Raw genomic sequence first — 14460 nt, forward strand, 5'->3', positions numbered from 1 at the left:
CTAACTGGCTAAAGTTTGATCATTTCATCCAATGGGCCAGATAATGCTGTTCAGGGGCGTAACTATAGGGGGTGCCGCAGGTGCGGCTGCACCTGGGCCCGTGGGGTGTCGGGGCCCGTAGCCGGGCCAAAGTTATACATGTGTCTCTCGATGGGCCCGCCTCAGAACTGCGTAAAATGTTCTCCTCTCACATATTATTGCGGCGACAACTGAATGTTGAGGCTAAGTAAGGGAGATTCACTTGAGTGACGCGCTACCAACAATTCCAATGTCCGCTCTGGAGGTTACGATTTCTTCTGTTTATTTTTATAGGCAGATAAACATCTGTCTTGAACAGGACAGCAGATAGAAAAGTGCAAGTGCTTCTGTGCAAGGTGGCGATAATAAATATACATGCAATTCATCCAGTAAGCGTTTTAGTTAGTCCATAAAATCCAAAGTTCCAATAGTCAGCATATTGAGCGGTCAACAAAAACTGTGCTCTCCCTACTCACCCCCTCGCCATACTACCACAGGTGCCCAGGTGCATATATTCATTCACTAATTCCTATGCCAATACCCACGTGACTTGCATACACACCCACCAGATACCAAAATAAAAGCACCAAAGCACAGACCAATTCAACCATGGCATATGGCTGCTATACATATGATTGTGCTCAAAGACGAACTGTTTTTAGAGTAATAGCAATGTCTAATGCTATATATACTCTTGAAAAGGCAAACTTATCTCCGTCATGGTTTTTATAATTTTTTGGGGAAAAGTAGCAATTCATAACAAAACCATATGCTTATCCTACATATACTATATAAACTGTCAAAAAACTATTCAATGAAATGAATAAGTTCTTATTTTCTTTGGTATTTTTGTGATTAGCAATGATAATTGCTGGGTAATATGTATGTTGTTGTCCAATGTTAAGTCTCTATTTGATCATGTAACAATACAATACGCTATAGATAAACAAATTCAAAGGTCTCGACAACCTAGTTCATTGAGCACAGCACAACTTTACTCGTAACAATGCCTTTTAAGCATAAGAGTGGAAGTAGAAAAAGGCAAGAGAAAAAAGAACAGGAGGATAAGGCGGCAAAGCTGCCTAAATTAGATCATTTTAGATCATCAGATCATCAGATATCTTGCACCTGGGCCCGTCGTTACTACGTTACGCCACTGATGCTGTTTGATCATGCGCAGTCGCTACTGAGAACACAGGACAACACAGATCGATGCACATAGGCTTACACAATGAACATACAACATGGGACAGACAAACGGATACAACGCCGAAACAAACCTCAGAAACGGACTCGTCCTGGTCCTTATAAAAAACAATAAAGTCAATTGTAGCGAACAAGACTTTTCTATGTGCAGAAGTTTTCAACTGAGCTCTCTAAACTGCGGCCAGCTTGAACTACGAGTTTAAATTCCTTTAAACGCTATGATCAAAATTACCCTTACCACGCAACTCACTATAACCCATCCAATTATTGCAATTATTACAGTTTACTCGGACATCGAATCAAACCGCCTCGCTCTGATAAATGACTACCTTGCTATGCCAATTCAATGCGCAAAGCCACCGATATAACTATCAAGCAAATGCCTGCACCGCAGCCATGGCTCAGTCTGCTATTATTGCAAATTTGAAAACGTCTTTCACCCTGTAAAAATTCAACACTGGAAATATTTGTGTCCCGTACCTCAAGTGATATACAACAACCGAATATCAATATTTCCGGTTCCATCAGTCCCCCGTATGAGCATTTCTATGCTCACACAATAACCACCATGCAACAGCCAATTAGAGCAGGAAACATCAATATATGTTACAGATAAAAAATGATACAAAATAACAGTAGAATAGCTATTTTGCAGTTCCATCAGTGTCAATTCCCAACTTTGCTGAACCATACTGGATTTTTTTTAACCACATGATTACATTTGATTACATTTTGTGGGAAACCGATATCAGAGAAAATATCACCAACAGTACCCCAACATGTTGTTAATGGTGTGTGTGTGTGTGTGTTTTCAGATGTGAGGATGGAGTATCCAGAGCACTCTGATCCAGATGGGGAAGAAGAGAAGGCCAGAGCCCCTAAAAGGGGTGTGTCTACTTCTGACAGGTCAGTCTTAATGGAGGACAGTGTGTGCCAAAGATAACTTAACACAATATCTTACTTAATATCAAACTTATATCTTAATACAATAAAAGCTGCATGTTCCTTATGTGTGGATGACATAAATGGACTCTGGTTCATAGCTCATAGCTCAGACTTGAGGCATGGGGGTGGGATAAGAGTCCAAGTCACCAATCAAAGCTTTATGGAAGAGAGCCACTGTTGAAAAAAAACAGAGTTCGCCAAAAGGCATGTGGGAGACTCCATGGTCAAGTGAAAGAAGGTTCTGTGGTCTGATGAGACCAAAGTGGCTCTCTTCCATGAAGCTTTGATTGGTGAAGAACCCGGGCAACAGTTGTTGTATGCAGAGTCTCTCCCATCTCAGCTGCTGAAGCTTGTAACTCCTTCAGAGTAGTCATAGGAGGGCAAGACAATGACGGGTTGGTGTGTGTTGTTTGGCTGTCACTGTTATTCACGCGTGATGGGATACGGTCCCATATGTTATATCGCAGTCCACTGCGATAGGGAACATCTGAGGTTACGACCGTAACCCTGGTTCCCTTAGCAGGGACCAGATATAACAAGCGTGGCGTTTACAGTGTCTTGTTATTGGGTTTGTGTTTCAAGCTCAGTATTCAAGAGGAAGTTAGTAGTCCATCACCTGCATTTATGCACTCCAGAGGGGGCATTTATGCACTCCAGTGATTGGACGAATCTCAGCCTTCCGGCGTGAGTGAATAGTGCTTCGATTGGTCCCATGACTATGTCACGTCCCATATGTTATATCTGGTCCCTGCTAAGGGAACCGGGGTAACGGTCGTAACCCCAGATGTTTTCTCTCTATTCTTATCATGAGTCCACCTTAATCATTTTCTACAATAATGATATGCTATGCAGTGTTTCCCCTAGGTTTACAGCTTTGGGGGGGGGGGGGCACGGTGCGCGGCGCGGCGCGGCCACCGCCACCGACACAAACGCTTAAAGGAATCATGGTGTTCATGTGTTTCTTTTAATGACAGCAGTCAATATAACAACTGAACAATTATTCTAACTGTACATTGAACTAAACATCGGAACATGTCTTTTAATGACAATTATCCCCAAAGTGTGCAGCTTTTGTCACTGCAGTTTACCTTTTTGGCCTTCTGGAAGAAAATGTTTTGAGATATTTGCGGCCTAAAATTCCTGATTTCGCAGGAGCTTTTCCAAAAAGTTGCGATGAAAGTTTTTATTTGTAGGTGTTTTTTGCAATGAAATTGTTGTTGAAAGTTGGGATATAAAGTTGCGAATTGTCCTCTTTGTAATTATAATTTAATTATTTGTTGAAAAATAACTGATTAATAAACAAACATTTATTCATCAAGAACAAAACCATTGAGAAATGGTCCTTTTAATAACCTCACCAATATGCCAAACAAAAAGATTACCAGGACTACAAAAATGTAGCAGAATAGGCTTTACTTATCCACAACGAAGTGCACATGTTGGCATTACAAAAGGAACATCAGTAAGACTGAATAAAATGTTATGTCTCAGCCTTCATATGACGAAAAAAAACCAGCCTGTGTCACTATGATCTGTCTCGTCATCTAACGTCCTGCCTGTGTTTCTGCCGTTCTCATTCTATGCTTATCAATCTGTTTTGCTATCCTTGTTTATTTATTTTATCCGTATAGGTGTTAATGTTCAATTTCATATATTAATTTAAAGTCGTCCGATTTAAAGTCATCCATTCTTCAACACTAGCTGCTACCTTATCTTCAAACAGAAAGTAACGTTAAATCTCCATGGCAACAGCTCTTGAGGGTTTGGGAAATAATCAGATGTATTGCTTCCTTCATTATTCACAGCAAAATAAATAATGTTCCTTACATTTCATAGATGTATTACCAGACTCTATGTAAAAAAGGGCCACGCACAACTCGAGGAAAATGATAAAAAATGGAAGCCAGATCTATTTCTGAATTTTCGGTGCGGACATAGGCATACGTTCTGTTTCCACGTCTGTTGTAGCCATTCTCATTGGGCAGTGTGTGTGTGTGTGTGTGTGTGTGTGTGTCTGTGTCTGTGTCTGACATTCTTTCTGTTTCCACGTCTGTTGTAGCCATTGGGCCTCATTGTCGACCCTACCTAGGAAAAGATCGCTGGATTCATGAACGCCTGGAAATGTGTTTTTTAAAGCTTAAGTGTCCGTAGCTGTGCACTGATTCTTAAGCCCAATTCTGTCCGCTGGTGGGAGCGTGCTCACCTGTGTGTGCGCGCACGTGTCTGTGTGTGTGTGTTTGTGCGCATCGTGGTGGAACTCCACCATGCGTGATACAGAGAATTGTAATCGCGCGACCATGTAGAGACAGAAATTACATGCCGTCGTGTAAATAAGATAAATAACATAAGGCTATTTATTTTGTTTAATAAAATAACAAGCTATAGACCTGTTCTATAGGAAAGGTAATCTTAAATGACTTCCGTTGTGATCTGGCGCTTTATAGAAAATAAAATTGAACAAAATGAACTTGACCTTCCAGGAGGGGCGGGGGGTGCCGTTGGGGGGGCGGGGCGCCCCCCTAATATAACGGTAGGGGAAACACTGCTATGGTGTACTAATAACACTGTCATATAATTATGAGTGCTTTGTTCTCCGCATCGCCGACACTACAAAAACGTACCAATTATTCCTTGTCGGCTGAATCTGTAGCGCTCATACAAGAACTCATCACTATGAAATAACGGATCTTGGCGATTGCAAAGAACTCTTTCCCTATGAAATGCTAATCTAACTACTATAGCTCCTTGCTCAATTGGATCTCTCAGGAAGGGAGCTGCCATTTTTTTCCGGGGGTGTGGCAAGCTTATCCAGCTTCACTTAAATTAGCCTGCGCTGGAGCAGTTTCAAGTTTATTGATGTGTTGCTATGGTGAATTAGCCAAAGTTGCTTCAACGAACCGAAAAGAAGGACTTATATTATCTCATCCTGAAAATTATCTAAGTAACTCGCTGTCATGCCTGGCTTTGCCGTGCTGGGTCTGCCTCACTCAAACCCTGGTAAATAAGACTTTGGGCTGTCCCTCTCCCTCCAGTCTACAGGGGGAGCCGTCTGGTCTGGCCAACATGGCTAGATGGCAGCTGATTGGCGGGGACATTTAAAAAGAGTTCCTGATGTGAGTTGGAGGTCGGCTTTTCTCGGTTCTTCGTTGCTTGCACAGGGCTGCAAGACCTTTGTTCCTCAGCTCCCTCTTTTGTCATTTTACCACTACACATACACTATGCTGATCTGCACTACATTGAGCTTTACGTTCTCTTGCCGCCCATTTACTGACTTTTTGTAAGTATTTTCATTTAATGAGTTAATAAATTACCCTTTTCTTTAATCATAACTCTGTGTGGTCTCCCAATTTAATGTTATTTCCAAATCGAGCCATGTGGACGTAACACTTGCTAAACGAGGTACGACGAACGAGGCGCAGGAGTTTACATGTATTATTTGTTTATTTCTGTGTCTGTTTGTTTGTTTATTAATCTTTTTATTATTTATTTATAAGCAAAAAGTTACGACGTACAAATAAAAGCAGATTATGCAAGTATCTGTGGGTGTGAGGGAAACAACTTGTCAGCATGATTTCTGCCTGGCAACTAAAGCTGATTGGATGAGAGCTAACTGAGTGTTTTTTGTTTTCATTTGGCTACCTATCAGAAAGTAGAACCCAACCCACAGTAGAGCAGGAGTGTGTAGTAACTGGACCAATCAAAGATGAGAACATTTGTATTTATGTAATGGCCATTTGTCTCAATCAGATATTTGGCAAGGTTGTGTTCTAAGTCAGTAGCTGCAAGCAGAATGAAACTGAATCTAACTGAATCTCTTAAAATGCTAACCCAGTTTTAGCTCAGCTAATAAACACCAATAGGTATGACTGACAATAATTCTGTCCCGACCAATTTTCCCAGACTTTGCTAAAGGTCTCAGGTGGCATTCAAACAAACAGAGCTGTTCCTTAAAATGTCTACGTCTACAATTGTGTGTGTGTTTGTGTCTGTGAATTACAGCGTCATGCAGCAGAAGAGATCACACTCTCCCGTACCGAGCTGTGTGTCCATGAAGAGTGACCGGTCCAGGGATCTTTCACCCTTCTTAGCAGAAGGAGGTGTTCCTGCTGGTCAGAGGTGAGTAGTAATGAGGACTTTCCACAGGAAATACAATCATCCATACAGTGTACTAAAGGTGTTTGACTTGTCTTTTATGCTAGATATTAATATGAGATGGGCAGTTCTAGATATTTCTTTAATATCTAGTATTTATATATTGAAGGAGACCAACGAAATCCATTCATTGACAATGTTAACCTTCACATTTTCACAAGCAGCCCCTAAGGGTGAAATCCTAGGACTGATCTTGAGAACCATTTCAGTATATTTTGTAGCTTTTTTTAAATGTAGTAGTGAGGATTACAGTACGACTATATTGTCAGAAGGTTACACTATGAGACAGACCAGAGGCTGACTTGTCATGTCCGACTTTGCTGTTCAAATCAAAATACTTTCATACAGGGGCGGACTGGCCATCGGGGATACCGGGGGAATCCCCGGTGGGCCGACGGGGTTGGGATGGTCCAAAATACCGGCCCACTCCGCTCACCAAACGGCCCTTCCCTCTCACATCGCCGGCCCCCCAAGTTATTCGATGCTACACAGAACACATATTATTGAATCTATTTCCAAAAGCTAGTTAATACCACTGACTGATATTTATACTACTCTTTGCGATCTGTATTCACACTCATGGTGCCTAGTTTTCGAAACTATTCTGAAGTGTCTTCTTTACTCATCTAATGTCTTCCGTATGTCTAACTTTGTTTTAGGCGTTATTAAGTGTCAATCGCTCTAGCCTACTCAACACTTGCATCACTCGCTCTCAGACACCCCTACACACACACACACACACACACACAATCACACACCCAGCATGCAACACTACTGATACCACTGATGTTCACACCCCATCGTATGTTCTGTACTGTTCATTTCTATAATATAGTGGGCGGCTTGTCCATAAGGGCGATTGGGGCGACGCACTGCCTACGGGAAAAGGAGTTTTTTTTTCTGTCGGATTCTACCACTAGACCGTCTGATCTGCCTCTGCATGTCATTGTCGAATGAGCCAACAGTCAGGCAAACGTGGTGCTTGAAATGACCCCGCCTCCTTTTTGGGCAAAATGGAAATCGCCCCAGATCTCTCTCATTGACTCTCTTGTTAAATCCATTTTTAACATTCAGTGCAACAACTCCATTCGTTCTTTGAAAGTCGGCGTACTAATGAAGATAAATTGACAACAAAACATTTAGGACTTCTTAGACCAAATGTATCCATTCAACAGGTTTCTACAAGGGGGGGGGGTCCTACATCCAAGAGGTGGAACGTAAGAAAATCGTGGCTAGCAGGCTGTGAAGTGGCTAACGTGGTCTATATACCACTGTCACTTGTCATAGGTTTTACAGTGTGAATGTTCGCTTCTTGCACTAACACCGAGTTATTTTTTATGTGATGACTTATTTAGCTTTTGTAAGCCAGTACTTTCAAGATCAGTCAATAAATATAGTTGGTTTTGACTTATATGTTGCCCCCTTCTTTATGTTATTATTGGACATATCATGTGTCCTGTTAAGCTATGTTACATCATACAACTTTTGAGACATGTGGATAATGAAAAAGTGGGATATTTTAATGTGGAGCCACATTATGTTTGCTTATGAAGGCTCCTGGATGCAACTTTCTTTCATAGCTTTCCACCTGTAAATAGCTACTCTAGCTATGTAGGTAGAGGGGAAATATTTCTGTTGTGTGCTGCCATCTAGTGGACAAAAAGGTATTACTGTATGAGTTAATCAGCTAACAACAAATTGATACAATTGTCTTGCTTAATGTAACTACTGAATGGGTCGCCTTAATAATTATCAAAAATATGCCCCCCCTGAGTATTTTTTTCAGGAGCCGACACTGGTTCCAACTAATTCTACCCTCTGATTCCAGTTTCTTTATTGTGTGGTCTTTCTCTGCTGACATTCATTCCTTAAGGCTCTGTAGTTATACATAACCATCTGATACTAGCCCAGAGTTTAGCATATTCATCTAGAAAACTATACCTACCTTGGAGTGTTACAATAGCCAGTATCATTTTATTCCATGTGTCCATCCAGTCAAATTGGTGGATCCAAATGTTATTGAACAAAACATGTATGATGTAATTTCTTTGTAATTATCCAAAATAATGTTAAGTGTGTGGGTAATTTTCAAAATAGGTGACCGACTGGTCGATACGTGCAATGCATTGAGTGGGCAACTCGCCGTGTATTGAGTGGGCCGGTCTGACAGTAACTCCCGGGCCACTTTTTCCCCCCAGTCCGCCCCTGCTTTCATAACTAAATGAATAGAGTTAAAGAAAGATCTTCAGAGTGACACTGTGGAAATATTTTAAATCAAAGAGATATTTTCCCTGTAATTATTTTAAATCAGTAATATTCCTTGAAATTGCATAATATGTTATGGCAAAGTATTGCAGAAAAAAAAAGGATTTAGGTAATTTTGACTGTAGTGATTTTTATATATACGGCTGATGACTCCCACTAGATCCCCCTCTCCTGTATCGAGCTGTGTGTCCATGAAGAGTGACCAGTCCATGGATCTTCCACTTCCCTTAGCAGAAGGAGGTGTTCCTGCTGGTCAGAGGTGAGTAGTAATGAGGACTTTCCACAGGAAATACAATCATCCATACAGTCATTTGAAGTACATCTGAAGTATAAAAGTGTACCAAAGGTGTTTGACTGAGATGGGCAGGTCTAGATATTTCTTTAATATCAAGTATCTAGATGCTAAGGGCAACCAAAATGTAAGGCACGTCGTAAGATAAGGACTCCTGAGGGGCGGGCTCAGGAGCTCGTGCTGACAGATATCGCGGCCTTTCAGGCGTGAATGGATAAATGCTTCGATTTGGGCTCATGACTATGGTCATGTACCATCCTGTTATGTCTGGTTCCTGCTCAAGGAACCGAGGTTACGTAAGTAAGTTAAGTAAACGTTATATAGACTACATTAGGGGGAAACTCTTCAGGCAGAGTGGCAGTTATATAGACTACATTCCTTCTTGAGTGACAGTGCTGAGGGTAGTTTATATAAAACTCATCAGACATGGACCTGGGGAGCTCTGGGGTTGGTTCTTCGAATGGCGGGTCCATTATGAATAGCAATTTAACTAAGCATATTACTCAACTGACAGGAAAGCTTGCTGTTTGCAAATTGTAACTATAATTTCCCGAGATTAATTGCAAATCAATGAATTGCACTTCCTCTCCCTTCCTCTTCCTTTTTCTACCTCTCCTTATCCTTCCTGTAATGCTATCTCCTCTAACTAGTACTTTACTCGCACTTACAGTAGTAACATTCCTGCACTTTTTTTATTTCTTATGTATAATAGTATTTATTGTTACACTAGGTCTCTATTGCTCGTAGCTTGATTGTTCTCTCTACATCGCTTTGGATGAAAGCGTCTGCTAAATGACTAAATGTAAATATAATGTAAACTTAGCTTGACGGGAGGTTGTATAAGTACACTGAGATTAGTTTTCCCAGGCGAGAAAAAAAAAGTCCAGGATTGACGTAAATAAGGGTAAGTGTGGTGCTAGTAAGCTAACCAAACATGTATACGCGCTAGCTATCTAGTAAGCTTGCGTAAGCTACTGTAATTTAAGATAAACTTGGCAAACACACCGATTATGTGTGTTTGTGATGTGTAATAGCAGTCCTTTATCGGTCATTCACGTTTTTTTACGTTTACGTTTACGTTATTTACCGCTAGCGATTACACCTGCTTCAAGTGTAATTCAGTTGCTATTAATATTGAGGAGCAGTGTTAAACGTGACACTACATTTAAAGTCAGACAATCGACATTGTTACTCAAGTACAAAAAAGGTCCTGGTTTTAGCCAATCAAAACGTATTAAGTACTCACTTCTGGTTTTACCACCGATCCCACCGGATATACGGATCCTTGACCGACAGATAGAATAAAAAAAGATGTCTTCCAAGCAGCACACCTAAGATGTCGACCGGAGTTGTCCACTGCCTGGACTTTGCTGTCCCTTGTCTCGTTGGGGTTTGCTAGGCCGTCGGGACGCTGTGTGGTGTTGCCGAAGGCTACCCTTGTCCAACTCCTTGAATACTAGGCTAGCCTTCAGAGTGAATAGGTGGCTCGGTCCTCTAGACCACGACTAAACAACTGTTCACTGTTCTATAAGATTCACTAGTAGTTAGTCTAACAATTAGGGCTGCACAATTAATCGAATTTTAATCGTGATCACAATTTTGGCTGCCACAATTAAATGAGCATGATCGTCAGCAATATTGACATTTAAAATGCGTGTTCTGCTTCAAGCGCTTCCTCAAATAGCAGTCAGCCAACCACCAGGGGAAGAACGAGATGGGAGGTGTCATGTGCGGCAGCATCAAAAAAGTTCTGTCTGCAGTTCACTCCGGTTTTAGTAGAAGAGTAGAGAGACAGACAACAGAACAGAGAGCTGATGGTCACGGGTGTCGTGTGAAAGGTAAATCAAATGTCAGGAGCAGAAGGCGAGGAGCTAGTACTTCGAAAAGGATCATCCGTTGTCTGGAAGTTTTTGGGGATTTATGGCAAGTGATGTTAACCCAGAACAAATCATATAAACTGAGTGCGTTAGAGTTGTGTCTGCGCCGCATAGCAATACAACTAACTTGTTCAACCATCTAAAAAATCACCACAAACCACAATACGACGAATGCATTAAGGCCAAAGCTAACATTACCTCACTGAATTTCCGTCCATGTCCAACGTCAACCCAGAAAACCATAACAGCGACCCTGCATAGCGCGACAGCGTATCCATCCACCTTCCAAAGACACACTTAAATAACGGATGCAAACGCATTTCATTTGGCCAAAGACATGTGTCCAATAAATACTGTGAGCAATGAAGGCTTCAGAAAAATGGTCAAGACACTTGACGTGATCCCTTTGCGCATTACCTGCACTGTATGAAAATTATCATTTTTATTTTTAGTCCTTTTATTTTGGATAAACATTGTATTTATATTTTGCTTCAGGTGAATAAGAACCGTATCAGTTTTATTTTGATGCAAAGACGTTAGCTGGAATGTACCACAACATGGAAGTGAAAGCAGTGCTCTCTTGATTTAATTTTGGGTAAAAAGTGTTGATACGAATTTAATTTATATTTTATGAATTTAATTTATATTTTCCTGTTACGGGCCTTGAAGAACCAAAAGGTCCCTTAAAATAGCCAGACTCTGAGTGGCGGGGGAAATATACCAATTTTATTTGCAATACAAAGGCGGTTAGCAAGAATGGAAGTGGAAGCAGTGTTCTTGTTCATTTAAATGTGAAAGTGCAATAAAAAGAGGTTGTCCCTAAAATAAATGAATAATCGTGATAAATAATCGTGATCTCAATATTGATCAAAATAATCGTGATTATGATTTTGGCAATAATCGTGCTGCCCTACTAACAATGACAATTCTATGCTTCATGGAGTGTATCTCTCACATAACGTTTAGCAGTGTTACAGAGCAAATCTCAATACGTCTTCTCTCGTTCGTTGTAGCTTTGGTCTCGTTTCCTCTCTCTTCCCATTAACTTACCCTTGACCCCTGACCTACAACTCCAGTCTCATTGGCTAACAAATTAAACATCATATAAACTCTTACATTTCAATTTCTTTATCATACAGTAATCAAAATAAAATACCTTGAAAACATTTACAGCATCAGGAACTACATTTCACATTAGGTACATGCAATAACAACCTTATTAATAGTTTTTAATCTTTTAAATCCTATTTATTCTATTTATTAACTCATTCTATTTATACTATTTATAAACGTTTTCTATTTATACTTTATTTATAATATTTATTTATGAACATTAAGCATCTAGCCTACTTTTCCAAAGGGCTACATCCATATAAGTTGAGTCAACTGATGCTCTCGAAATGTAATGCTATACAGCCATTTGCAAGGGTTTTAACCGAGATAATAGTTTTGACGGTAACCGCATGAGTTATAGAGAGCATTGTCCTGATATTGTTTTTACGTTACTTCAGATCTGGAATGCTGTCGCGATTGCTGAAAAACTCATGCAATGTATTTTTAATTGTGAATGCAGAAATAAAGCCATTGTGTGGAATCCCTGGTCTGACTGTATATCAACAAACACCTGCACAACTGAGGGTTGTTTCACTGGTGACCACCAGTCCACACTACGGTCTCAGGGGTAACGGAGGTTTTCAGATACGCTGACGTGGGGGGTAGCTTGCGCTCGAGAGGCTATAACGTAAAAAAAAACAGGTGAAATTAATATGCTGCTCTGTCTCTACAATTTACTTAGTTTAGTTAGTGTACTTCAGGTACAAGTTCTTTTCCTGAATAGATCTGCGTTACTACTACGCAGAAGGTGAGCACTGTACTCGGTGTGCTTGAACGATGGATGGAAAAGGCAAAGAATACGGTTTAAACCATACATTGAACAGCGATTCTGTGTAAGACCTGGCAGAACAGTTAGCTGGTGGGACAATTTTTGATATGCCTATATTAATTGATATATCACATTTAAACATTTAAACAAATAACATTTCTGATGTTCGTATTTTTTTTTTTAATTAATTGTGTCAAATTTCTCACACGCACAGTTTTCATTTAGCAGCTGATGTCATGCTAAAACACCTCTTGTTTCATTACTAATACATAATTAGGCGCACTTTTCGCATCTCCTCCCATCTCTTTGCGACGCACAAGTAGTGCCATGACCATCATACAGCAAGACTGGGGTTGATATGGGACACTTGTCCAGATACTTGGAGGGATCCTCATTCGGCTACGATTGAATAAAAGGGAAACATATGTCAGGAGGTGGAGCTCATGAAGGCAAAAGTACTGTGGAACATGAAACACTGCACAACACAGTTCTCACCATAAGATAAGATAAACTTGTATTAATCCCGTTAGGGAAATTCAGGTGTAATAGCAGCAAGATTTATGAAGGACAACAGTAACCTACAGGTTTATGATCTTGGTGTGTCCGACCACAAGGTGGTCTCAATGGCCTTGACTTTTGTGTTGCCTACTATTAGACCTAAGCGCCTTCTGGAACTGGAAAAGAATTGACACAGCCTCTATGACCATGGATCTCCAGCTCATCACCAGCCCAGCATCTGCATCAATGGATGAATTAGTGGAATTCTATAATTACATCCCTGAGCAGTGTTTTCTCCATGCCCCTGTCAAATCACGTGAGGTAAATTTCTCACGTTCCGCTCCCTGGTTCACACATGCGGAAAATAAAAACAGCTGGGCGTGTCCTGGAACAACGTTGCAGACACTCTGGGCTCACTGTCCATGAACTGGCTTTCCGTGAGCATCAAAGGGCCTACTCCAATTCCCTTAAAGATGCTCGCTCACAGTTCTATTCCAGCTAAATAAATAAAAACCCTGGAAACTCTAAACAGCTTTTTTCCACCATAAAACACAACCATCCTCCAACACAACCAACACTACCATCCTCTACCGGCTACAGAGGAGCAATGCAACAGCTTCATTGACTTTATCAGATCTAAGGTCAACAGCATTTGCTCTGTGATGTCCAGCTCTCCATCTCTGCTTCCTTCTGACACCAACACCTTTTCTGCAAGTGTGCTGTCTCCCCTACATCTTGCTGAGGTTCAGGAGAGCCATGTTGAGGAAATCGTCAGAAAAATGTAATCCTGTACCTGTACCCTGGACCCCATTCCCACTGCTCTGCTCAAGTCACACATCCCCACTCTCAGTCCTTTCATCACCAAAGTTGTTGACCTTTCCCTTCAGTCTGGCTGTGTCCCACCGGCTCTCAGGTTGCTGTCATCCGTAGTTGCTTCCCAACTTCAGGACCACCTCAAACACAACAACTTGTTTGAAAACTTTCAGTCAGGATTTCGTTCAGCCCACAGCACTGAAACAGCTTTGCTCAGGGTGACGAATGACCTGCTGATGACAGCCGATGCAGGTTCACCCTCACTCCTCATCCTCCTGGACCTGACTGCTGCATTCGACACAGTGGATCACACTATCCTCCTAGAGCACCTCCACACCACCATTGGACTATCAGGCTCTGCAATCAAGTGGTTTCAGTCCTACCGTTCTGGCAGGACTGAATATGTCTCACTGGTAAGATGCAAGTCCAGACTGCTCCCTGTCTCCTGTGGTGTTCCGCAAGGGTCGGTCCTCGGCCCCATCCTCTTCATTATTTACATGCTCCCCCTTGGT

At 41.2% G+C, this 14460-nt stretch overlaps 1 protein-coding gene across 1 annotated transcript in view; it reads left to right on the top strand.

Moving 5' to 3' along the window:
* Positions 1-14460, top strand: part of LOC105913023 (protein NLRC3-like) — a 70618-nt gene that overhangs the window by 9482 nt on the left and 46676 nt on the right. Inside the window, exons 3-5 of the mRNA XM_042708784.1 lie at positions 2040-2130; positions 6169-6285; positions 8747-8845. Of these exons, the coding sequence (XP_042564718.1) occupies positions 2048-2130; positions 6169-6285; positions 8747-8845 (299 nt within the window). The 5' untranslated portion in view covers positions 2040-2047. The remainder of the gene's footprint in view (positions 1-2039; positions 2131-6168; positions 6286-8746; positions 8846-14460) is intronic.

Source organism: Clupea harengus, chromosome 9 (assembly GCF_900700415.2).
Source record: "Clupea harengus chromosome 9, Ch_v2.0.2, whole genome shotgun sequence".
NCBI classification, from domain to species: domain Eukaryota; kingdom Metazoa; phylum Chordata; class Actinopteri; order Clupeiformes; family Clupeidae; genus Clupea; species Clupea harengus.